The sequence below is a fragment of the Bombus bifarius genome, unplaced genomic scaffold (genome assembly GCF_011952205.1).
Source record: "Bombus bifarius isolate JDL3187 unplaced genomic scaffold, Bbif_JDL3187 scf7180000008214, whole genome shotgun sequence".
Classification (NCBI taxonomy): Eukaryota; Metazoa; Arthropoda; class Insecta; order Hymenoptera; family Apidae; genus Bombus; species Bombus bifarius.
This window is the reverse complement of record NW_022884517.1, coordinates 323,883-350,626: the sequence shown is the minus strand read 5'-3', so window position 1 is coordinate 350,626 and position 26,744 is coordinate 323,883. Positions and strand designations below refer to the sequence as shown.

General features: G+C 40.2%; 1 protein-coding gene across 3 annotated transcripts in view; it reads right to left on the bottom strand.

The window, feature by feature from the left end:
• LOC117211017 (lachesin-like) overlaps window positions 1-26,508 on the bottom strand; it is a 263,425-nt gene extending 236,917 nt beyond the window's left edge. The window contains exons 1-2 of one of the 3 annotated variants that reach the window (XM_033454570.1): window positions 26,052-26,507; window positions 25,665-25,976 (exon numbers count right to left, since the gene is read on the bottom strand). In XM_033454570.1, coding sequence (XP_033310461.1) covers window positions 25,665-25,976; window positions 26,052-26,058 — 319 coding nt within the window. In that variant the 5' untranslated portion in view covers window positions 26,059-26,507. Of the gene's footprint in view, window positions 1-25,664 lie in introns of all 3 variants that reach the window. The other 2 variants (XM_033454571.1, XM_033454569.1) reach the window with 2 other exon arrangements.
• Between the last annotated feature and the right edge of the window lie 236 nt (window positions 26,509-26,744).

Below are 26,744 nucleotides of genomic sequence, written 5' to 3'. Positions count from 1 at the left end.
TGCATCACAGATCACCGGGGCATGTATCGAGCCGTAGGGCCGAGTAGCGTTTCGCAGAGCGGCCCGGAACCATTTTGTCCAATAACTGGAGGTGCATTAATGCAGCCTAGTGAGAAGATAACGGCCGGTACATCGGCACGCCGTTATCGATCCGATCAGCCAATGCGAGAAGTTAATAGCGAACACGGGAGAGAGCCTACACGGTCCCTCTGTCAGTAGACCCAACGGTGCCGTATTTTAAAGGGAGGTGGATACGGGTAGAGGACGAACTGGTGGCCAGGGGGCATCTAGGCGAACGGTTGCTGGAGAATGTTAATCGCGTGTTGGAGAACACTGTGGACACGTTATACTATGCCGCGCTTCACGATCTACGGATCGCAATGGTGCAGAACACAGCCGTGTTGCGATCCCTATCTTCCCGTGAGGATCGCGTACGCGTCCTATCGCCGCGTTATCGGTACAATTATCCTGCGGGACGGCCACTGTGCTGCAACCAATGCTTTCCACCGTTCTTTGCCCAGGGGAAGTAGGATTATTGGCGCGATGAGAGGTAGCTGAGAATTAGCAAGGAAATTTCTTTGGAACTACTTGACCATGTTGTTTGCAGTTGATAACGAAAATAATTTCGAATAAAATGGCTGTCACACTTAATTAAGTAGGAATTGTACCTTTTTGTGGTAAAAATAAGATTTATCGTCACCCCATTTATCATATCATAAAAATAATAACAATACTTTGATAACCAGACAACTGATTCCCATAATAAATCGCCCTATCAAAAAAATTCCTTGAAAGGTTAGGATAGATCCGCTTTAAAATTTGCAGTGTCCTCTCTCTAAAAAGAAGCGAACAGCGCCGCCTAATGAATAATGTTATTTGTTTACAAAGAACGGAAGAAATTTGCAGTCACGCAAATGTAATTGCATGGATAGCGGTAGTTGCAGTAGTGGTGGTAATTTTTTTTTTCTATTTCAATGGTTAGTGGTCTACAAATGTCCAACGAACGGAAGGTCGTTCCACTTTTGGAGCGAATACTCTTGCTTCTACCCTCTTTTTTCCGAGCCCCACGTCCAGCCACGAAAATTAATGTTTGCGCTGGTCGGCCAATTTGAATCGGCACGGTACAGCAACCGAAAAAACGCCATGACTGTCGATGACCCGAGCGTAATTTTCAATTTCGAATGCTACGAAATCGAGGACGATTCAGATTTAATCGGAGACAGCCGTAGCGAGCAATTTATAACTACATTCTTTTACTATCGCCAACAGTGGTCTGTTTGTGAGAACCGGTACAATGTGTTAATGGCAGAAAATATTCTACACCGGTTAATCGAAGAATAATTGGTTTACATTCCAATTGACGACTCGTTTGCAGAACGAAAAGGGCAGAAAAAACGTTGATACGAATATTCGTCTGATTATTGTAATCGTGTTTTAAACGAATTTACTTTAAAAAGTAGCTTTTCTATCATTGCGAATATAAAACGATCATAGGTTTATGAGTTAAATTTTATAAAAATTATATTACACTTTCCATAACTAATTATTTCATCTACATATAATCTTTTAATCATACTATGCAGTCATCTTCATAAAACAAAATCTGTGCGAAAAGAAATAACGAATATACGAGCAACGAATACTCAATTTGCTCTCAAGCTCCGCAATTAGTTATACACGCCATATCCACATATTTTCAATGGTTAGGACAATTTAATTGGTGAGCTACAATCAAACTGGCCACAAATCAACTTCATAAACGACATCGTGATGCAAGAACTTACATTATTTGTCGGTTCGCTATCCGCGACCAGTGTGGACGCGATAAACCAGCATCGAATGTCCAACAGATTGTAACAAACGCGGCGCGAATACGCGCATCAAGGCCTATAAACGACGTTACATTATCCCGGAAAATTTTCGGTGAAAGCGGAACGCCGTACCGCGTTTGGCACGGTGAAATAGGAGCGGGAGGCCAGATACACAGGGAACTGGTTCGAAAGCTTGTAACGATCCACGCGGAATCCGAATCTCTCGGTCGCGTTATCCGCATTCGAACAAAACGCCACACTTCGCGGCCGGACAATTCAAGAATGCAAATCGATAATCGAATGAAAAGCGCAACACGCCATGCTATCGAGTCCACGTCGATTTTCCGGCTACAACGGCGCACGTTGGACAAAGGACCACTAATATTCTCGAGGGCGCGATGAAATGCACGCACGGAGACGCGATCGAATAATGAAAGATTCACGAGCGACCGCTCGAAACACCCGACGATTAAATGTATCAGCGCTGCCAACCGCTGCACGTGAAATCGCGCAACGTAGAAATGTCCTGAAAATTATGCACGCTGCACCCTCCACTGCGAATTGACTATTGTCTAGAAGCGAGCTTTGTGTGCGTGTAGGTATCGCTGTTAGTAGCGAGTTGTTTAAAAAATTCATTTTTATCGCTCGATCCAACTGCTTTTCTGGTGAAACCAGTTCGACGGGTTTGGATTTTTTATGAAGCTTGAAACTTTTGTGCGAATTTTATTGAAACAACCAAAAAAGAGGTTTATCGTTATTGTGGAAAAACTCCGTTGATTTTCAAGTTAAAGTGAGAAAAATGAGATTAAGGTTTAACGAAATAAGGAGTAACGAAATTCTGCTTTTTCGAATTCCGGCTTTATAGATGTGATTATTCATATTTATATTTTGTATCTACCAAAGAAATTATCTTGGGCAGAGTCAAAATAGAAAATTCAAAAATAAATGTTTTCTTTTTAATTTTTTTTTTTAATTTAAAAACCTTTACAATTCTTCTTATTTTTAGGAATAGTATCATCATAATAACCTAAATTTCAAAAGTATTTTTCTGCAATTTTAACAATAAATGCACCACACAGACAACGACAATGCTATAAAATCAAATCATATCGATATAAACGAAATAAGGCCAAACTTTATACACAGATGATATCATGAAAAAATATGTCAAACTTATAATTTGACGTGGACTAATTACGATAAATTATACAAGCCATCGATCGTCATCTTCCGACAGGAATAGAAAGATCGATGGATTGCGAGGCGCGGCATAATTCGCAATTAATCGGCGCGCGTCGGCGAATTGATCGTAAAATATCGGCCGCCATTCGTTCGCCGATAGAGTGATTTACGAACCGAGAAATCGCGCAGAAAGGAAAAACGAGGATCGTGCATTATGCCGTGCGGCGAAACCAGTTCAGCACACGACGTTGTACCTATATACGCGCGAATACATGCACATAGCGCGGCGAAAATTCGTCGACAAATTCGTTCCCTTTCCCTCTGATTTTTCGTTACGCGCCGCCTCGGTATTTATTGTTTTAATTTACCGTGACTGTGTTTAATTATGGAGAGTTCATTTTGACCGGCGCAGCGTCAGCGTGTGGCCAGACCGCTTAAGCAGACGTTTTTGTGTTTATGCTTCACAGAGGTGAAACGTTGTTCCGCGAATCGTTTATGGATACGAACAATGCTCTCGCTACGACGTTGTAACTACGCTTTCGAAGGACTGTTCCGCTGGTGTATTACGTCATTTTTTATCGCGCAGCCACGCAATCGTATACGCTTTTAAAGTGGACCGCAAATATTCGGTTTGTTTTTGGTGGATCTTTTACCGTTGAAAAGTCAATCTGATCTTCGATCTCCTGACTACGTTTGGATACATCGATACAGCGATTTCAATTATCAGATCTCAATCTCGTAGTTAAAGTTCGTGATTATTATAATTATTTCGTGATTAACACTCCACCGATTGCGTTCAACACACTGATCAGCTTCAGTGAATAAATGCTGAAACAGAAGTTCGTAGAAATTAAGAACGCGCATTCTATTTTAGACGAAAATACAGACATCAGCTCTGCTGTGCGCACCTCTGTTCCTTTCTTTTTGTTTCGCGCTCGTCAGTGACCAGCATCTAAAATCGGCGAGGGATGTTCATTAGCGACAAGTCGTGACAACGTGCCAAGGAATTGTCGGTCTTTGTTCTGTGTACGGATTTCCCTAGTGCGCACCAGTGGTTTATCATCGTCACCAAGAGGAGCAAAAGAAGGACAAGAGAATTCCAAGAGGGAATCGAAAGCGAAGAGATGTCAGAGGAGACTCGAGCACAGCTGTGTACGCTCTAAAAATATGCGACGAACAATATCGAGTTGTCGCGAACTCCAATGCCGGGGATATTCGCTCCGATAAAGCACGACAAATGAAACGCAATACGATTTTATGAGGTGTATATCTCGAAATAGGATCGCCTAGAATGCGCTAGGAAAGTACGATCAGGCTTGGAAGTGAATTTTTGACAGTGAAACTATTGGCAGCATATTTTGCCATCTCGGAGGTACACCAGACTAACTCAAGTATTCGAAGAATATTGGCCAAGTACTATCCTTCTTTTTATATCAAGCAAAAGAAATGAAATTGCACACGTGAAAGCTTTCAACGGTACGAAACAAAACCAAATACGTTGAAAAAATTATGTAATCCTTGTATAAATGGTACTGAAAATAGAAAACGCGCAAACTCGAATCAAACATGTATAATCACTTTTACGGAGCCAAAGAGGAACTTGAATTATTTATTACAGCCTGCGTATATGTATCGACAGAATAGCCAGAAGAGAGGCATAATTAAGTGAAATGAAATGAACTCGACGGAATGAAATTGAAGAAAAACAACTCGTCAGCTCTTTAAAGTAGTCATTTAGACGGGAATCCTGGCCGAAAAGAACGAACAAAGGCCTCATTTAGATGTAAATTCCAAGCGAAGTACCTAACGTTGCCGTCATTAACCAACCCACGAATCGAACGTTAACCGCGAAGAAGATTTTTCATTCCGACCAACGAATTTCGGTAAAAACTTCGTTTGCGATCACGACCTCGAGTTTCTGTGTCGACACTCTCGCAGAAAGAACGAGCGTAGATGGCAAGGATGGTACCGACAGCAAGAATGGTGGAGATGAAACAGATACAAGAAAAAGCGGAGTAAGAAGGAAAAGAGAAAGAGTAGAAGATTCGGGAGAAACAGACAGAAGACGCATATAGCGCAACGTAACGGCGAAGGGAAAGGAAGGGGTCGGAAGGGACGGGACCAAAATAGCGTCGGACATTTCGTTAAGTTGCCTCTCTGCAGCTAACCGAGTCGCGAAATAAAGGCAGCCACGACAGAGAAGGAGAAGAGCGGCGTTTATCCATCGTGTTCCTTGCTTGGCTCTACCTCGAAAAGCGTTTCAATTACAAAATCCTGCGAAATCACCCGGCGACTCTCGCCAGCTGCTCGCCCACCCATTATATTTGTTGTACCTCGCTCTAGCCACCATTCTGCGCTCTCTTTCGTCCTCTTTCATCCTCTTCTCTCCTTCCATTCACCGTTCCCCTTTCACCTCTGCTCTTTCACCGCTAGCACACACAGTTGGCTGGACGTGGTAACCTCTGCTGCTCGAAACGGAGATGAGAGACAAAGAGGGAGAGCGAAGCAAAAAAGACACGTCCATTGTTTGAACAAACCAGAGTAAACACCAGTTGTTCGACAAAATCGAACTGCCAAGGTCCGCGAATCGCAGACAGATACTCCGATATTCATGTCGCGCTTTCCATTCCCCATCTCGCTAACCTCTCGCCGATAATTAACCTTTCGCCCTTGGGATTTGGACCCAGCCCACTGGAAATCCACGAAGAACACCCCATGTTGGACTTCGTATCCTCTTCCGATTCGGATTCATTAACTCTTCGCCGATAGAATGTTTCATTCATGGATTTTTTCGGAATGACGATTGTTACGACCGTTCGCGGAGAGACGTGATCGCGAGATAGCACGTCAACGAGAGTTGTAAATTCTCGCTACGATTATGTTAATCGACGCCGCGAAATAGTCGTTCCCCTGTTTCGTTTAGGATAACAGAGGTGGTTTAATGAATATAGCACTGTGTTAACACTAATAAATTAACGTTTATTTCAACAACTTATTAATTAGAAGGATATAAATGGAACAACAAAAGAAATGTAACTACGTAATGCGCGATATAAGATATGTATTGACTGTTTGGCTTCTCGAAACGTTCTGTCCGCCCTTCGATTTGTTGGTTTTTTTCTGGAAGGCGACCCCCACTACGTTCGGATCACGCCACCTTTGTTTACGCCAGATAAAATAACGGCCACGAATCGACGCCTCTGGAGGTCGCTCCGCTTAATGAGTCATGCGCTTGCCACTACAATGTTTATTTGTCGGGCAGCCGCGACGATCCGTCCGCGACATTGTAGTGCCGCGACCGACGGTTAAGAATATGATCTATGGCAAGCCGCATGGCGTAACAACGATCGTAAAATCGTTTTTATTTTCAATTTCTATTTTCGTTATGTCAAGAAATATTTCTGTACTCTCACAAAGCTATAAGATATTTCACTCATGAAACTTTGAATCTTTTTTTGGATAGTGAAAGCTTGTTATCGTTAGAACTTACTTTCGCATTTTTATATGTTGAGTATGTATGCTTGTAGGTTGAATAAGAAACATGATGAAACGATGAATGGAGATTAAGAATTTTCGAAGAACAGGAACATTAGTTTCTCGTTAAACAGATTATTTTAATCGTCGTGTTTTATCTAATTAATTAAACGCATCGACATTTATTTAAATCTTATTACGCTGAAACGATAATACAAAAAGATCTCTGAAAAGCTATTGCAAATAAAACAATGCGTTAATTGAAACGATAAAATATGATAAAGTAAAGAGAACGAAGAAAGGCAATTTTGCGAAAAGGCGTTGATCACATCAATTTCCCTGGTGTAATTGTATTAAACGCTTAATCTTAACGAATCATCGTGACTTACATCGTGGACGTTTCCGGATCTTCTAGATGAAAGCGGAGCTGTTATGAAGCTAGTCGAATAAAGGGCTGCGATATTGTTCTATTGTACGTTTAAATTGCGAGTTCTGGTTTAAGCCCGTAAAGAATGATACCTCGCTCTCCCCGTAATTTTGGCGAGAAAGTTAGGCGAAACATCCGGTATATTATAAGATTCGTTATTTCCTTGCCATTAAGCACGAGTAATTCTAATTGTACGAAACGCTCTGCTATCAGACTACGTTTAAATCTGGAAACGGGAGAACGAAACGTTCTCGACTAACAATAAGATGAAAGATCGTTAACGTCCAGGACGAATTGATATTTCGTACGAATCTTCTAAAAATAAGCAGAACGTACGAGAGGATGTGTAAGGTTGTGATTGGTGGCTGTTAGAGATGGTGTGGGGCATCCTGACGCGAGGTCGGATAACAATGGCCACATCCGTGTATGCGTTTCCGGTCGATGGCCACCTTCCGGTTGTGAATTACGCGGGTGAATAAATAGAGTGGGGATCGTGGCTATTTCAGCCGAGGAGAATATTACAACTGCGAGTGCAGGACTTCATATAGACCGACTAATGAAATTGAAATGAACGGTAAAGGAAGGATTACGTTCGTCCGCGGTGACGAACGACCTGTGACTGTGCACTTGGTTATACGGCGTTCGAGCGCATATAGTTGCTCTAGATGCAACATTAACGAACAATTTTCTAAATAATTCCTTTCCATTAATATTAATAATGTATTCCAGTGAGTTCAGAAGACATATGAATTTTCAGACTAAATTTAAGATAATGTCATAATGTTATATAACAAAACGTTTAGTAAATTTATTAAATAGCTTTCTGTAACACAATAAAATAAAAAGTTGCTTCTTCTCTTGTTCATTATTCTTGTCATTTTTATATTCTTTTTTCCTGTGATAATTAACCTGAAAAGTAAATGTGCAAGTAAAGAACAAAAGAGACATTTAAATATGTTATGGAATAGAACAGATTTTAGTGGTACGATCTTTGTTGCAACATTTTGAAATTCTCCTGAAATAAGTGAATTCTTATCGACCTCGGTAATTGATTACCGTTCCTCACGGGATGTTGTATAGAAGTAGCTCAGATGGGTAGTTCCGATCTGCAAGGAAATCTAGATTAATCGCAGCTATAAAATTTCAAATTTAATAAAATATTAAAACGTAGTAAAAGCACGTACTTTCACGCGTTCTAAATTATTTCTTCAATCTATATTAAATTAATCAATTCGAAAGAGTAGTGAAACGCTAAAACATTATTCTCGTGTGTATGCTCTTTCCTCCTTCCTTGTTTATGTTTGCTCTTTCCTTGTTTAAAGATTAAGAACGAGTGACAACGACTTATCGTTTGTATTATAAAGCGAAGACTAGTGTCATGAAATAAAGAAGAAGAAGAAAAAAATCAGAGCCACTTTTGAAACGCTAGGTTTAACACTGGCGTTCAAACGATGATCCTAGTGATATGCTAAACGACGTTGCAGGAATGCAACTGTGGTCCGTAAATATTCCATACGAAGAGCAGCTGCTGGTGCAGGATCTACACTACCTTAGGGAGAACTTATAAAGGTGCCTCCACGAAAGGAGGCCGATATACTCTTGAATTAATTTCCATAGTGAAGTACTCGGATTAATTAGAAGTCGTCGCCAACGTGGACAAGCATGGATAATTATTCTAATGAGCCCGCCGCTGTTTGTATTTACCGTGTCGATGGCGCATTCAAAGGATCGCCACAACCACAACCCTCTATGTATGCTTGGAAAATGCGCTCGAGATCTCTACACCCTAGCGGCGACCTATCTTGTGTGTACACGCATTTGTTGAAACATCGACGATAATTCCGTTCGAAAAAATGAGTATTGATCAAGGGAAATAATTCAAACAATTTTCTTAATTGTCCATATCAAAATCGGTTTGCTTGAAATTTTGATTTTCGTTTTACATTTTGTTACCAGGTTTTATTCACGAAGTGTTTGTTACAATAATTTAAAGGAAAGATTGCGAATGAATTTTCGTTTTACTAAAGTCATGTGTTGAAGTGGCGAACGATTGAATTAAGATGTTTATGAATATTCGCAATTCGAACAAACGTTTCATCGCTTACCATTAGTACTGATAAAAACTATGTTTACATGAAATTGAAATGTAAAAGTGCAAAAGTCTGGGAAATAGATAGTAACTTCTTTTTGCTTCTTTTCAGAAATATCTTCCGTTATTCATAGCCAATGAACCGTAACGGCAACACGCGGTGTCGACAAGATCAGCATATCCGACCTCGAACTAGGACACAGAACGATGATGTCCGTGGCTTGTTTCCGACTACATTTGGCTTACCTACAGAGGATTAGCTTCGGTCAGGGAAACCCTTGTTCGCGGTTTCTCTGCATCCCCATCTCGACTACATTCCACCACAGAGTCTCGAGGAAGCATGATCGAATCGATCGCGTGCTTCTACTGTCATTCGTTCCCATAAATATGCATTTTATTTCCTGCGTCCTTAATATTTAGTTTGATTTGACGACATACTACAGAATGACGATCTTTTTAATACATTTTGTAGGAAAGCAACATTTAATGATATTACAAATATAAATAAGGTTCAGGATAGATTTTGTGTATTGTTATCGGACATTATATAGAGAGCTGATCTCTGTTATATGGAAGTTTTTCTTCGCGTTGGAATGTTAAAGGGAAAACTTCAATTGATTTAGTTAGGAAACGAATCTCAAGAGGATGAAGAGAAGGTGGGTTTATTTCGCAGCTGGCTCGAAGTTAAGGAAATAGACTTCGGGATAAAGTTAGCTGTAAGATTTTTTACAATATATAAAAAATTCCGTTTCCGCTAAAATGCATGTAAACATGTATTTTAAATCTAATCTTTGCTTGTATGGACATTAAATACTGTTCGAAATATATATTATTTACATTTTCTTCGGTTAATTAAATTTTCTCCGCGTGAATTATTCGAATGTTGTTAACAAGTGACAACAACGAAAATGAATGGGTACGAACTCGGTGAGAAAAGTATATGTATCTGAATATACGTAATTTGAAACACCGTGGAAAATGCTTACCGTGCGTGGCGTAATTAACTGAGATTCTTAACCACGACATCGACGACAATAATTCCAGTTACCTGTTACGCCTTTACGCGAGTTTAACATGCTCTCAGACTAATTAGTTTCACGGTCGCATAGCAAGCACGGTCTTTGTCTTCGTTAATTATGCATCCTCGATAATATTACAAAAGCTTGCACCTTGTACGTGACAAATCATTGAAGCTGTCTAACTTAACAATAAACGTAGAAAGAAGATGTAAAATAGAAAGCTTGCTTTTTATTTATGCTCTGCTAATTACATATCGTTCGTGAAACGAATTCTAGTCGTCGCTGTCGTATCCAAAGTTGAATAATTGATTCACAAATAATTCCAAAATTTTGCGACCCTTTACTTCCGCTGTCGCGTGTACAAATTAATCGCAAGCTCGGTTAAGACTTTTCAAGAGTCTACTGCCACTGCTTACAATCGTTTTAAAAGCAATACCAGAAATCATTGTGAAGCGAAGCACCGATTGGAAAGCAGACGCAGCAAACTACCGAATTTCGATTACCGCGTAACCGAGGTGAATTCGATTTGCGAACAACCGAGGAGTCGCCGTCTCACATGGCTTTCAGCCTCCAACAATTTACACGCATTTCTTCCTTCTGTGTGGACGGTGAGCGCAGACGGTGACTGCATCGGTACATATCCACCTCCCCTTAAACCGAAGAAAAGTAGGGTGGTTTGAGGGTGCAAACAGGGGGACGAGGAAAGAGGAGGACGGACTTTAATTCGCATTTTCGGATTTCCAATATCGTAAAGCGGTGAAGGAAGACGCGACTCCGGGTAATGCCTGACGTTCGATAAGGGTGAATCCTCCAGCGAAGGAAGAGACCGGGCCAGGCGGAGGATGTGAAGGACCAAACTCGAAAGGCGTTATTTCGTGACTGCTGCTTGGTCTCCCTGAGTATTATCATATTTATAAGTTAGCCTGACTCCTCGGGAATACGAAAAAAAAAGGAAAACACATCACGGACCTGATGAGAGGATAGGATCCATGTAAAGTGTCCAACTTTAAGAAATCGAGTAGTTTTGCATCTATGCGTTTATGTTATTGCCTCTTAGAGACTCTAACTTACAGGAGAAATATCTATTCCTTTATTATTTTTCGGTACCATTTTTCTAGAAAAAAAGTTTGAATCCTTTACGCGTGTTTAGGATATAATTTTAATACACGCCTATTATCTCTTCTTTAAATATGGATATTTTAGTACAATTAATGTTGTGGGTTAAATTGATTTTGCAGATAATTTTACGTACATTTTAATGTTTATCGAGTTCATTAAGGGGATTCTGTGTTATTATTGAAACTGCAGACCATGCAGATAAAATTTAACTTGTATAATTATTAATAACAACCTTAAAAAAATTCGAAACAAATCAACCTTGTTTGATTTTAAGAAATAAAACAGGAATTTTACGTGTGTTGATAAGTTATAGAAGTATTCGAATTCGTCAATAATATAAAGGGAATTATGATATTATATAAGAGAAAATTGTAAAAACATAGCAAATAGAGAGATAAAGACATTAAATATTATAGTTAAAATAATCTTTAAACAGAAATTCAGTGGTATTTTTTATCGCTTAACCATTTTATTAAAAATAAAAACTAACTTTGTTCCAATTTAACGACACGCGACAGATTTCTAAACGATCGTCGTTAAGGAAAGTTCTTTTGCCATAAAAGAGGGGTAAGGGGCGAGATAAACACGCTACCATCGAGGGTGGCCTTGTACGTTAAGGGTGAGTGTTTCAATGAGAAGGGATAGATCCCTTCTAACTATATCTATAAGATTCGTGACGCGAATATCTGTGCGCCCCTAGCGGAAGATTAATCAAAAGATAATTTTTGTTAATACTGGAAGAGTCTGGCACCACGTGTGAATTATGTCCCTGGATTATTTAATCCCATAGCCAAAAAAGAAAAAAAAAATATGAATCGGCGCTTATTTTCGAATAAAAAAAGAGCTCAATTTCGAAGGGAAGAAAACGTGCTACGCGACTGTGTTATGGCAGCGATTCGGAGGATGTTTTACGACACGGCTCGTAAAAAAGAAAGTTTTCATCGCTTGCAAATTGAAAGAAGAATGACTGAAAGGATTGAACCGCGACGAGAATTAATTTTTTTAGAGTTTGAGAAAAATTATGTCATAAAACGATAATGAACCTTGACATTTCATAAGGCTATTCACAAAGCTAATTAATTGCGCTTTATCTAGAAAGAGGCACTTGACTTTTTTTCGATTATAGCGAAAGATTTTATATTTCCTTCTTTTACATCCAATATCTGTTTTATTTTATATGCATATGTGGGATGGTGTGACGTTAGCGAAAGACGTGGCTGATTGTTGTGTTTGTTGATATGTTAATGTTGTCAAGGAGTGTTGTGAGCGTTACCAAGGTTTGTTACAGGAAAAATGAGCGTGGTAATGCTGCCAGAGTTGAATTAATCGTGATCGAGAGAAGTTCATCGTATTGGTGTGACGTAGAAATAGTGTTAAGCGAATTCGTGAAGTGCGATATTATATTCAATTTTGTGAGAGTGCTACAATATTGTGTTTATCATACTGTCTTTTCTGTTAATTTATAATAAACATTCCTACACATATGTACGTCTGTTAAAACCAAATTTCACGTACACGTTATCTAAATTCATGACATAACAAAAGCTTCCGTCCCTCGTCTAATCATGACTGAAATTCAACACGTAGCTCGTTGTTCCCCTGTTCCACTGGAAGACCAAAGAATCGTCGAATTTTGTGATTTTCACTCGTGGCACGAAGTCCAACGTCCGCCAGACTCGTAACGAGAGGGCAATCTCTTTCAAGTAGAAGACCATCGAACTGTCGGTCGCCGAAAAGATCGCGAGGGGGATGGGAGCAACGGTCTCTAACTTTCTAACCGAATTGTTAACTCGGCAGCAAGCAGCATCGTACTGACAGACAGAAGCAAACTTATCGGTTAACTCGACGGCAAGAGAGAAAGAAAAAAGAGAAGAGGCAATGGAAGAAGGGAACCGGGGGAACGGAAGCAAAAGATAAGGGAGAGTAAAAGAAAAAGAGTAGAGCAGAAAGAAAGAAAAAATACAGAAGTTGGAGGAAGCCCGACGAGAAGTCTGATTTAGTAAACACGATTTGAATATCTGATTGCAGCCATGTACCTTTAAAGCTTGTATCTGTCTCTACGGTATTCCGCGGCTACTTGGTGTAACTTGCCTTAATCCCAAGCTTTTCCCCGCTTTTTCTCCTTCGTTCAATCTTTCGCTGGTCTGTTTTCGATCGTCCGATCGACTCTTTCTATCGTGAAAAATGCGTGGAACGAGAAGAGGCGGTATGTTCAATGGTTCGTACACCGTGCTTGGGAACTCGAAATTATTTAAATTTTATAACGCAATAGCGAACTTTATAATCCTGCCTTGTGCCGTACTCGTATTTCCATGAGAATTTAATAACACCGCAACGCAACGCCAATTAATATACTTTTTTGCCCTCTTAGAAACGGCTATTGCACCGAGGCGGCAACCTTCAAAGGAAAGTCTCGTTCCATGGTCTTTCTCCTTCTGTTTTCCATCATCAACGCCGCCAGTTTTCCCACTACCTTTGCCCGAAAACCCCGTCCCAACTGTTACGACGTAATAAGAATTATATCCTCAGGCCGGTATAATATCTCGCGATCTGTACTTCGACTTTCACGGATTGGAAGAAACGTTAAATTGTGTCGACTGACTCGGCGTCTCCACAGAGGAACGACAACGACGACGACGACGACGACGAAAACGGCGGCGGGATTCGAGACAAAAGAGGCGGACTGGAGATGGCGTGTAATTAATAAATCCACGGGCATCAATGGTTTTCTTGTAAGCGGCTTTCGAGACGCGAATTATAAACGTCACGCCCCGTTCTTGTAATTGCTTTAACCGGTTGCCCTTTGTCCCGATAAATTTCATTTCGCCGTCCTAATGTTTGTCAACCGTTATACTTTACCTCCGTCGCGCCGTCGTTACTGCTACCGCTACTTTTTGTTTCATCATGATCCCTCGTAATTTAATTCCCGCTACGTAGTAGCTTTTCATTAATTAAAAACGTACCGCTGATGGTTTCCAATTGGTCAAAAAAATTAATCCCCGCTTTTACTGATAGGTATTTTTAGATGAAAAAATATCGTTCCTCGATCGCTATAGATGATGCGACTTTCTCCTTTGATAAATTTCAAAATTAGAATCAGTCGAATTTTGCTCGTATTTCTCGGATTTTAATTAGGGGCAAAGATACGCGACGTGTTTCCCTTAATTTCTCTTTAAACACCAACTCGATCTTTAAAATATTAAAAGCTTGCTGTAAAATAACAAAATTTTGGGCGAGAAACAAATAACGTGTTTAATGTTTACGCTTTCGGCAACACCCTCGAAGCTCATCGATTCATAAAACGAACTCGATAGGCGGGCGGTTCGTGTTTGCGCGGCATCTACATATTTTAATTGGTCAGCCTGTATAGAGCCATGTAATCGGAACCCTCAAAGAGACTTCATGAAATTTCAATGTAACGACATTAAATACATGGGTACGATTCAAAGGACTCGAACTGCAAACATCGGCCGGGTCCGGATGGAACTGTAAATAATATTCGAGCACCCGGGGACACAAGTTTTCTCTCTCGTTTGAACATAACTCTTCAAGAAGGTGAATGACGACCGGAGAACACTTGCGTCCTTTCACGGAGCCAATAAATTGCTGCACCACTCGGAGACTAGGTTCGAAGATTCCCCACAGACCTTTTGCTCAATTCGACTCATCTTGTGGCGAACTAACGGGACCAGACTTTGTCTTGCGAGGAGAGGGATTAGAACCAGAGATTTTTAAATGAAATAGAGTGTCGACTAAGCATAGATCGTTAAAGCTCTTAAAAAAAAAGTAAGAGGAGAATCGAGAGAGACTGATAATTTATAATAGCATGCCTACTTTTTAATTCGAATTTTTTTTTATTGCGAATAAACCACTTAATTGGAATTGCTAACAATAAACGTCGTTTGTTGTTAACACGCAGTTTTCGGATGACGTAAACAGTCGAAAGTATACAGAGTAAACATAGTATAGAATGAATAATAGAGAAACGAACATAAGAAAATACAAAGGAAGAAAGGGAGGAAGTTGGATGCGGAGACTGGAGGAATTATAATTTTACGAGTGATTACCTCTGTGAAAATATTCAGCAGTTTTGTTAACAGACTGCACTGAGGTTTCTGGAAATTTATTTTAAATTGGATGTACTTTGTGGACGAAGAAACTGTAATGCTGCCGTCATGGTGTTTTATATCGTCGCAATTTCGTGATACAATCTTTTACAGTGTTCTTGGACCACGATGGCAGTGTTTAATTATTTGCCGACTGTTATTATTGAAATTTTACTTTGACGACGGATAATAATCAGAAATAAATTTTTATTTCAAGCAGAACGTAATTTTAAGGAGAATATTATTCCATAAATCTTTGTAAAATTATGAAATACCTCTATAAATAAAGCATAAATAATCGCGCGCAGAAACTTTTATCGTTATTCTAAATCTTCGAACGGAATGCTAAATCAGCTATTATTTTCGTCCGTCTGTCACGATAAAAGCTAATCGAACGATTCGAAGTTATCTACGAAAGCAGGTAAGGTACGTTCGGATCAAGTTTCTCGCAAATACACACGGTTAGTTCCAAGTCAAACAAGAACGCGTAACGTCAAAGTGAAACAAAGAAACGAATCCAGCCCAAACTGAAAAGCCTCCGGAAGAAAAACAAAGAAGGACGTAGAGACAGCAACTGGAGACTAAAAGAACTTCAAAGATTCTAAGGTACCCGGCAGTCAGTTGAGTCGGGGGTATCCCCAAAGAAGGAGAAACTGGAAGCTTTCTAGCCGCACGTACGCAATCGGAGTGTGGCGGGCAAAGCAACGACAAGCAAAAAAAAAAAAAAAAAAAAACACACACACAAGAAGAAAGACTAAAACGATAGGAAGGAAAACGGATAAAACGAAGGAGAGACTGCTGGTCAACAGAGGCGCAAGGGTGGAAGACTGTAGGCAGAAGTAAGCGAACGGGAAAGAGGAAACGAGAGGATGAGGAAGCCCCCAAGTATTTCGCCAACTTGGTAAGCCGAGTTGAGATCGTCCGCGCGAGGATTTCTTCTCGAGAGCTACACACACTTCTTCTCCTTCACCCTTCTGCAATTCTTCTCTTTCTTTCTTTTTCTCGATCATGTAGCTTTGTCACGCCATGGATGCAAGTATTTCGCAAACAGATTAAAGACACCGAGACTGGTCGACGACAGTCGCTGCAAACAACGTATTCAAGATTCACGGAACCAGGGACGAGAAGCGGAAGATAACGAGAGAGAAAGGGAGGAAAGTGGATCGACTTGGGCGATAGCGGCGAAAACGACGTTATTTCGAGTGTGCCGTTATTTTGAATCCGATTCAACAACGCTCGCCGAAATGCGGAGAGGTGGTCGTGCTTCCACAGCGAGATCCGCTGATGTTTACGGCTACGGAATCGAGAAACTCGAATGGGAAACAGATATGGGCTGCCGTCGAGTTTCCTCCGTTCGAGTCCCGTCGAATGGTAATGGAAAATCATTTCGCCACTCGAAGACGAACGGGTCTTAGGATACGCGCACTTTCCACGATTTACAAGCATTGCCGTTTGATTCTTCCTCTGACTTTTAGCTCTGTACTCGATCGATGCGTTTACTTGGCTAAAGTATTTCGGAGTTTTAAGTGTAGAACTGGATAACAGGGTTTACGAGGAGAATGAGATCCTTGGTAAACGAAAATATGAAATTTTATCGATTTCGAGGCGTCGACGCGTTCTACTTTGAAATTCACGAAGTGGTATAAATTGTCAGTATTGTACGATGCGTGAAAACTATTTTATGGATTATTTTTGTGGGTAGTGGAAAAGGAAGAGGATGATTATAAGATATAAGTTTAAATTTTGACGAGAAGGAAATAGGAGAGCAACGAGAGAAAGAACGCAATAAACACGACGAGGATAAAACGACCGCTCTAAAGTTACTAAGCCTAAACGAGTAATAAAGTTGGCGATATTGGTGCCCGGTTTCTATCAAAGAGCAGCCGCAACGTATCAGGGTCCATCACGTATCCTAACCGGGTTGCACGCGGCGCGGCACGATATAAACTCCGTAAATCCGGTCCGGAAACGACACGCCTCGCTCTGGGAAAGTATCGCCTCCTCGCTCCTCCGAAAATTGTCTGCATTACGAAGTCCACGCGTATCCACTCCGGGACTTTATAAGATACGAGATTAAGAGGTTCCACCAACCAACGGCTTCCTTCCCCATTGTCTGCGTGTCCCCGTTCCCGGTTCTCGTTCACCGACGTTTCCCCGTCCTGGAATACAAGCGGCGGGTGGAATGGGCACTCATTCCAGACCCAAGGGAGAACAGAGACGCGGAATAAGAAGAAAAGGTGAAAGAACGTCCGATGACTGAACCATGATCAAAGATAATTTCCGATCAAAGATTAAGGATTACTCCCATGGGCCACATGGTCCGTCTAGGAATCAAAGTCCGACGAAATATAAAATGCATGAAGCGAGAATCCCCGAAGGGTCCTCACTACGAGAATCCCACTAGCGTATATACCCTCTACCGTCTGCAAACCTCCCTCCTCCCGACTCGGTCGTTCCACCCCCAATAAGAGGGATTGCGTTCGCTGTAAACGCATGTACGGACACGCGAGACGGCTGTTGTACACTTCATGCCAATAACGCAGGGCCGTCGTTGAAGATCCCAATGTTTATCTCATTTGATCGACTGCGTCTGTGTTCCTACCTTTTGATCGAGGGTAGGGACGCTTCGCGAAACTGCAGTTTTTGTAATATTAATACCGATAAATTGTGCGAACGCGTTATTGTCCGAAGAAGTGCGTATAATCCGCGACGAAAATAACTAGAACAATTGTAGAATGCGTTGCTCAAATCGAATAACTGGTACACCGATTGTATGGAACAACACTACATGGAACAATTGTCCCTTTGAGAATTGATATATTGCAAATCATGATTGACACACACTGAATAGTTGTTATCTTAATAACTTCTATTAGTTTGATGTTATAGAAATAACAAAATTATCATGGCAACATAAATTACGAGAGAACTCGAGAGTTAGATTGACTTGACAAATTTCTGACATGACCTAACACATGCCGAGTATTAAACCCATGAATACAGACTACGTTTCTCCAAAGCGTATACAATACAATATAACTTTAGCTCACAATTACCAAACTGCTAAACTAGTGTATATGCACAAAGTTCTAAAATAAAAAGCGAGCATCATGACCAATAATATTTATAGAAATTCAATAATTGTAGAAATTAATTGCTAGAGCAGAATTATTAATCGTACAAATGTATTATATATATATACAGTAAACGATATCCGATTATACAATAAAAAAAAGTAATTTCATGACGAGGGATTAGCCCTCGAAGAACCAAAGTAAATCCCGTTCAAACCTGCGACGCTGTTAAAGTTTTCCAACAAAAAGTTCAGCTTTAACGTGTAAACAGCCTAAACAAACCTGTTCGTTATATTTAGAGTAAGTACGATATCAAATCCCAAGTTAAAGAATTCCCATTATACCTGAACAAAGTTGCGTGGCTTTTGTTTACCTACCAATTGCTCGCTCAACAATAGAAAAAGACAATCCACGTATAATCAGTTAGACGCACTCTTTGATCATCTTGTCTTCGGTTTGTAATTCGAAAAAATTCTTTTTTCGAAAAAAAGAATTACGTTATTCAGTCATGAGTTTTCACCCTCTTTTATCTGACCGTTTATCTTCTAACATAAGGTAAAAGCGAGCCGAAACAGAGATATTTCACGATAATCGGATGAGAGCAGATGAATATTCAAGAACGTGTACGTGCGCGAAGAGAAAAGTACGATAATCCGTACCACAGCTGGCCCGCATCTCTGTATTTTTAGCATTTTACAATATTTAGAGGCCAAGCGAAAAATCCCAGTCGTCGTTACGTTTCTCTTTCCGATCGTTTCTCGACAAAGAACGGCATTATTAGATTAATCCAACTTATGGAAACGTAAACGTAATGAGAATGTTGCGATCGAATTCGAATATTGCGTCTCAAATACCACAATAAACGTTCCGCGAACTTCTCGCAATTTTATAAGCAATTTTCTCCTTGAAAAGTTAGATAACGTAATATTTTACAGTATAGTCAGTATAGTTTAATTTAAGTTAACGTAGAAACGCAAGAACAAAATTCTTTCTAAATTCAAACTAAGAGAAGCAGAAAGAAAATAATAATTCTTTCGTCTAAGGTGTTTCACATTGAATGGAAACTATCTTTATGCTCGTGTTCGTATTTCCGAAACCTAAATCGTATTACATAAACGCTGAGAGCAGCTACGAAGGAACCCTACGCGAAACAAACCAGAAAGAAAATCATAACAGTCAGCTCATCGGATAGCCCTTCGTCTCTAAACGTTCCTAACCCCTGAGTACGACTTCCATTCGTCGTAAATCCGGCGTAACATCGAAATATTTTCCCTTTGGCCATGCGATGTCCGCGATTATCCATAACTTAAACCAACCCACGGCTCGTGTCGTGAAAGACAAATAAGTGTTCCATATGTATAGAAATCGTTAGTATTTTTGCCACGTAGAGCGCATGCGTCGACGAGCCACATTAGATATTGATATTAGATTTAACGCGCTTACAACTGTCGCTGTACCTAATTAGGGGTGTGCTCCCCCAGCGAAACAGATGGCAACCCTCGGGCGATGAGATAATTCCATGGAGAGATTCGTTGGAGGGTGGGAAACGATAGCTACTCGAAGAAACTGTTATAGGCACAAGATACAAAAAGGAACGGAACGTGAACGAGGACTTAACGAATAAGGATGAAAAGAGAGTGAGCGAGATAAGCAAACTTAAGAATAGATTCCAAAGTAGAGATGTATGCTCATGGTCCAACCCGCGAGCCGACGTTTGTTATCAAACTCCTTCAATAATTCATCGAAATTAGATAATGCCGTGCAACGAATAGGGAGAACTCGTATAGACCGAGTCTACCTACTTAAACGTATTAAATGTACGCTAACAAAGCGGCCGAACCGATCCTGGAAACGATTTTACTCGTCGACCATCGTGAGATCTGATACCAAGACAATGAGAGGTTTTCCATATTATGTATCTGTTCTCGAAACTATCTATTTTCTCGTATTCCAGTTGCTCGATTCTCTCGCTCTGTCCCAGTGAAATTGAGCATACAAGAGAATAGTAGCACGGGAATTGAATAATCACCGCATAAAATCCGCATTCGATCGGCGGTCAGCAGGGATGATAATGGCATCTCTACGTTTCGACTTCAAAAACCGACAATATAGTCGGTGAAACAGCCATAAAAACGATTGCATTTGGAAGACGCCAAAGATGCTGTTGACGATATGAAATACGTCCGATATATGCGCATTATTTCGCTAAAGTTCTTTCAATTCGCGACCGCCGAACAATCATGATATTGAAGAATGAGCTTTGATATACATTCACGAATAAAAATAAAGTTACGAGATATTTACGAGATCTCCCGAGATATTCATTTTCGATTAGAATAATTCCAGCAGAATCAAATTTGCAAGTACCTACGAAGGAGTAAGCGCGTGGAACGAAAGATCATCGGACGAGATCGATCATTTTGATCCATAGGTTAACGCAAGTGGAAAACGCAGAAGGAAAACGATGTTACTTCCGCTAATTCGTGTCAATCTATACAAATATTGCAGGCCAAATTCGACTCGGCGAAGCACACGTCAATGAAATAGTCGCGAAAACAATGTATCGCCTATTACTCGATAACGTATGAATAACGCATGTACGACAAGCAAACACGAAAATTGCTACGCCAGCTTCCGCGTTTCTCTTTGCTGGCGGTTAATAAATCATCGTTCCACGAATACGGAAACGCAACGAGAAAGCGAATCGAGAAGCAAAGCACACGAGAAATAAAATGGAAAACAAACGAGAAAACAAACGATAAAGCAAAACGGGCGAAGGACGAAAAGCGAAACAGGAATAAGAGAGTAAGGGAGCGAGGGAAAAGATAGCAAGGGAGGAAAACAGAAGGTGGATTTAAATGACGAACCACCGCATCGTGTCGCTGACGCCCGCTATATTACCACGAAATTTATTCGTGCGCTAGTTCGCGTTCCTATGACCGCAAAAAATGTTAATTGTCGGGAGTTGAACGTAAGTACGTCGCGCGTGCAAGACAATAAAAGCCGCCCACGAACCTACAGGATGAAGAGAGATGGCGCACGCGCGCCCACCTTACCCAAAGAAAGTGTCCGAGGTGTGCTTAGGACGGCGTATAAGTATCTAGTACTACAGCTACATTAGGGCCAATTCATTTGCATACACTTTTACGTCGTTCCGCTTTCAAAAAATATTTATCGATCGTGGTTCCGCTGTGACGCGACGCCTCGCTTATGAATTATGCATAGTAATGCGCAAGACCTAGTAGCTCATTCCCGGCCGCAATTTCGCCATTGAAGTGTAATTTCACCGGCCTCGTATTAGAACCGAAACGAGCTTCTTGCGACGTCGAGACTCGCCATAAACGACGGCTATGAGAAAAGGTGTCGTTCACAGACGACCATGACCGTCACTAACATAAGAGAACTATCTACGCGACGGAGAGCACAAAGGAGCTTTGCTCGACACGTCCAAGGACAAAGGACTCCAGTCGAGATTGTTTCGCGGTTCGCAAAATGTATTTAACGTGCGTAAGTGGTTGGATCGAATTATCACCTGTGTAACTCTTTGAATGTTTACACGGCAGACAAACGATTCAGGACGAAAGACCAATATTCCAGGGATCTTGTACTTCTATATCCTGCGAAAACTTAGAAAGGGAAGTTTCGTTACACGCGTAAGACGTAAAATTTTAAAGATCGTCGAAAAGAAAACTAATCTCAACAAGCTCGAGCGAAAACAGCGAGTAAATCTATCTTACGCGTGCTATTTCGCGCGTCTGAATAATTCTACGAACATGTGGGACGTGTTCCACGTGTCATTAAGAGTCGTTCAAATATTTAAGCTTAGCTCCACACGTTTTTTCGCGCTGTACTCTCCCGTGCTTAACGTTTGATTGCATATTTACGAGTGGAAGTACATATTTGGTCGCGTGAAGAACAGTGACATTAATACGTGACTGTGTACTTTTATAGCGTCATTCATCATGATGTTCTCCCGCTAAAAATCATACGTGATACAGATACGTAAAACTTCGAATGAATGATTTACGTCGCAGTCGCGCATGAATTCACTCGATGAGTTTATTCTCGCGTGGATGGATCCTAACAGGCAGAAGGATTCTCTCTTTTTTTCGTGAAAATCCGAATCTGTATGGTGTAAACGATTTTGGATTGTAATTTTTCAAAGCCGCTTTTGCGATAGCTTTTTTATTGTTTACGAGGTGTTTGTATGCCATTGCACTACAAATTTTTTCTTCTCTTTTTGTCATGGAGAGCCAACTTATTGTATTTTAAAATAGCGATATGAAAATCTCAAAGGTAATTAATAAAGATATGAGGGAGAAGAGCACAATAAGTCGTATTTCCTGTTTTTTACACATCAATAATTTTAAGATTCAAACGTTCAATATTCAGCAATTAAACGGTGCACTTTCAACCATCGAACGGTATAAGAATAAAAAAATCAACAAAAATAGACTTATCATATTCCCATGTGATACTCGTAATTCATAAATTTCTGCAAATTTCTTTTATTGCATTTTATATTCTATTATCCTAAACAATTCTGAAAGAATTATTCGAAGTAAATAAATTTAACAGCCGTTTTTCTTTCGCAACTATATAGCTTTATCAAACAATCACGGTTTAAATAATTTTCACTCACGCGTTCGCCGAATTCCAGTTCAATTTTTACGGAAAAAAGAAACAGTTGATTAACTGAATCGGCTACTTTGTTTCTATCGCTATCGATTTGGCGCGATATCGCGACATTTATTTCTCGTCGATAAAACGGCTTTGACGCGCGTTATTTGGACATGCTAAATTTCCTAGAACACTTTAGCTGTTGTCGGTTTCCTGATTTAACGTAGCCAAAATGAAATCCGAGATTACGCGTTGATCGGACCATATGCGTTTAAATCGCCGCTCGAACAGGCACGGATAGCGCTACGAAGAGAATAAGGGGGACAGAATATATAGTGGACCGTTCATACATCGATTCTGATGAAGTTTACGATATAGATCAACACTGATCAATCACCGATCTGTAAAAGCAATAGTAACAGCTAATTTTCTCGTCACTAGTCGAAATAAACGATAATACAATCTAGCCTGACTTACGAAAGCGATTGCATTACGATTTTCAAGTACGACTTTATTCAGTCATGTGAAATCAATGGAAATATATGAAATAAAATTGATGTCATCGACAGTTAGATACTATGTATCGTGCTTTTATAAATTCGAGGTACCAATCGTGAATTATAAATTATGACTGTGTGAACAAAATTTGATAAAGCGTTTAACACTAAACTTACCAGTGTCGGTGAAATTCACCGCTTTCAAACTTCTACACAAATTTAACCATATTTAGCACTAAACCTACCGACACTTCGTGTATACCTAATTCCTACCGTGTACGGTCAAAATGACCGATGATTAAAGAAGTAATAGTTTTTATGATTTAACTTAGATAATGGTTAATTTATAACTAAATGTATATAAAATGATAAACTGTCATAAAATTTCGTCAAAATTTACTTTTGTTTAATTTCAATTATAGACTTGAATGAAATTACACTTTTAGTTATATAGAGATATATCTTATTCAACTTCGCTACATTTTTTACAAATTATCTTATTATCAAATGTACATTTGTTGCATACATATTTCCCGCATGTTAAACACATTTTCGTAATTTTGTAACCTTTACAATTTTTTACTTGACAAGTTTTTTATAGTAATGAATCTGAACTTGTTGATAGTTTTATTGCATGGTTTTTTCCCGCGATTCTTTATATAAATGTAATGTATACACCAGGTTTATAACAATTTTGTGAATTCTCTATAAATCAGCCCCATACTATAGATACCATTGCAAATTTATTGGCTCGTAAACGTTGGATTCTTTCGTTCTTCTTATCAAATCGTATAAACCTCATAATTTCAGCAAAGTCATTCCTGCTCATTGTTTTTGAAAAAAATGCAGGTCTCCAAATTTTATTCCACAAATATGAAACATCTACATTCTTTGCCTGATATGCACCGCGGACATATAACAGAGCAATAAATGCATCTAGTTCTCTTGCATCTAATTCCCTCTTAGTCGCCAATAATCTAAATACTTCTTCTTCCGTACATTTTATACGATGATCAATGATAAGATAAAATGCCGTCTTTACTTGTCCTTTCATTATATTCAGTTTAGCATATCCCTAAAAATATTATAAACTGATGTCCTGCCAGGTTTGGGACTTGCATCTATTTCTTTCCAAACTGTCCCATCGGGCCCAGTTTCGATACGTTGGTTCTCTACATCAGCCTCACTCTTTGGTGTCAATGATAATTTCTTTTCCTTTTGCCCTGGACACGAACGCTTATTTATAAATAATATTCAACTCTGATTCGGTTATAAATAGCTTTTCATGTGTTTCCATGCCGTTTTCTGTCGCTGAAGTTTCTTGTTCATCGCACACTGAACGGTCTTCTTCTATGTCCGTTATTTTTTTTGTAATTTTTTTTTGTAAAGTCTTGACATTTTTAGGGTAAATATTTATCACAGAATAACACTAGTACGGAATGCAAAATTATTGTCAAATTTGATATGCTTTGCTTTTCCTTTTACAACTTTACACAAAATGCTCTGAGATGCTTTCTGTCTGAGTTTTAGAGATAACAAAGTTAAATATCGATTGATTGACTAACAAACTGAGATGCATTCTGATCGAAAGGTCGATAGCAAGTAAGAATATGGTCTGTGACTACGATATTTATAAGAAAATATTGACTTCTCCGCCAATGGTTACTCGAGTGTGGAGTTGGAAAAAACCCGCATTTCAATGTTTTATCGCAATGAGCGATATCGCTAAGAAACTTCTAGACTTTCAGGATGCTTGTAACAATGGACTGTAAAAAATGCTAAATTTTCTAGCAGTTAGGATTATTATGGGCCTGAATTGATACGTCTTGACAGCTGGTGGCCATCTTGATCGAGGGATGGATTATTATTTATGACAAAGCTACGGGCGTAACAGTTATTATTTGTTATTATTAATTTTGTTTGTTATCTGACCTTGAGATAGCCTTTTTTTGTACTGATTGCATTTATTATAAGAGTAATTAAAATATTTTATCGGCCGGTCAAATTGACCGCCCGCGGTAGGCAAGGCAGAATACAATTTTTTCTTAGAAAATAAAAAAGTAAACTAAAGGTAAATACAGAAAAATGTATTGTATGCATGTTTCAGGAAAAGTCAGAAATTATGAAGAGATATGTTAATATTTAGTATTAGAGTATCATAATATTCGAGTATCACAGAACAAGAATAAAACATTGGATACATATTGAGAAAAAGAAAAGACGAAAGAAATGAAAAATTCGCTTACCATTGTTAGCTGCAACCGTTGGTCGAGTGTCTAGCAAGAGCAGGCACAAGACGACGAAGATAGTCGCCATCCTGGGTACGATATTGAAAGACGTTCCTTTGCTTCCCTTAACAAGCACCAGTATTTTTGGCTGCAACTTGACGAACCCGGTAGCACAAGCACGATCCGCGTAAGATACGCATCCGCAACGAACAGACACACCAACAGAGTCCCTTGTTTCCTCCGACAGCCCGTACGAACTTTCAAGGTCGTCCTCCCACTCGCGAAATGGTCCACACCGATGTTTGTCCGCGCACGTACGCCCGTTCGGATCTGAAAGCGATTTATCGGTCAGAGCGTCGATCAGCATCCACCGGAAATGTTCTCCAGAAGACCCTTCCAAACGACCTTCCATCGAAACGGATCACAGGCTGAGAACTCGCGATGTTCCAGGGTGGAACCACAGTTCCGGTCGACTCGCGCCTCTTGATTAGGTCAAGCTTTTATAAAAAATCACGTCCCTCCAGCGCATCCTAAGAGCAGTCACACGCGATAGCGAAACGAAAAAACACGCGCGCCATCGATTAACTTTGCTCCGATCGAACCCTCCGTCTTCACCACTGCCAAGTTTTACATCCGAAATCAGATACAACTAAAATGTAAAAGTTACAATGTTCACCAACGATTCCGTCCAGTAGAATGAACGCGACGGCGGTCAATCGACCGAGGCGATCCTCGATCAACCAGGATGTAAGAACGATCGAAGCACGTTCCCGCGATCGTCAAAGGACAACGACAGTTCCCCGACTGTACGCTCGGGACGCCCGGCGTCGACTGGCGTCCTCGAGTACAGAGGGGACCGCCGGTTCGGACAGACGTGCACACGCCGACGTCCTGGCATCACGGCGCATATCTCCTCCACCCCCGTAGGAGATCTCTCACCCTTTACCGAAGCAAGCCAATCGCCGCTTAGAAGTCACCGCCCATCGCATCACGGAGTCGGTACCGCCCCCGAATTAAGATTTTCGACTTTTCTTAGTCCCAACCCGTTTCGACCAAAGCGTCGCCCGTGCCTCCGTGTCTCTTGCTTTTTCTTTCTCT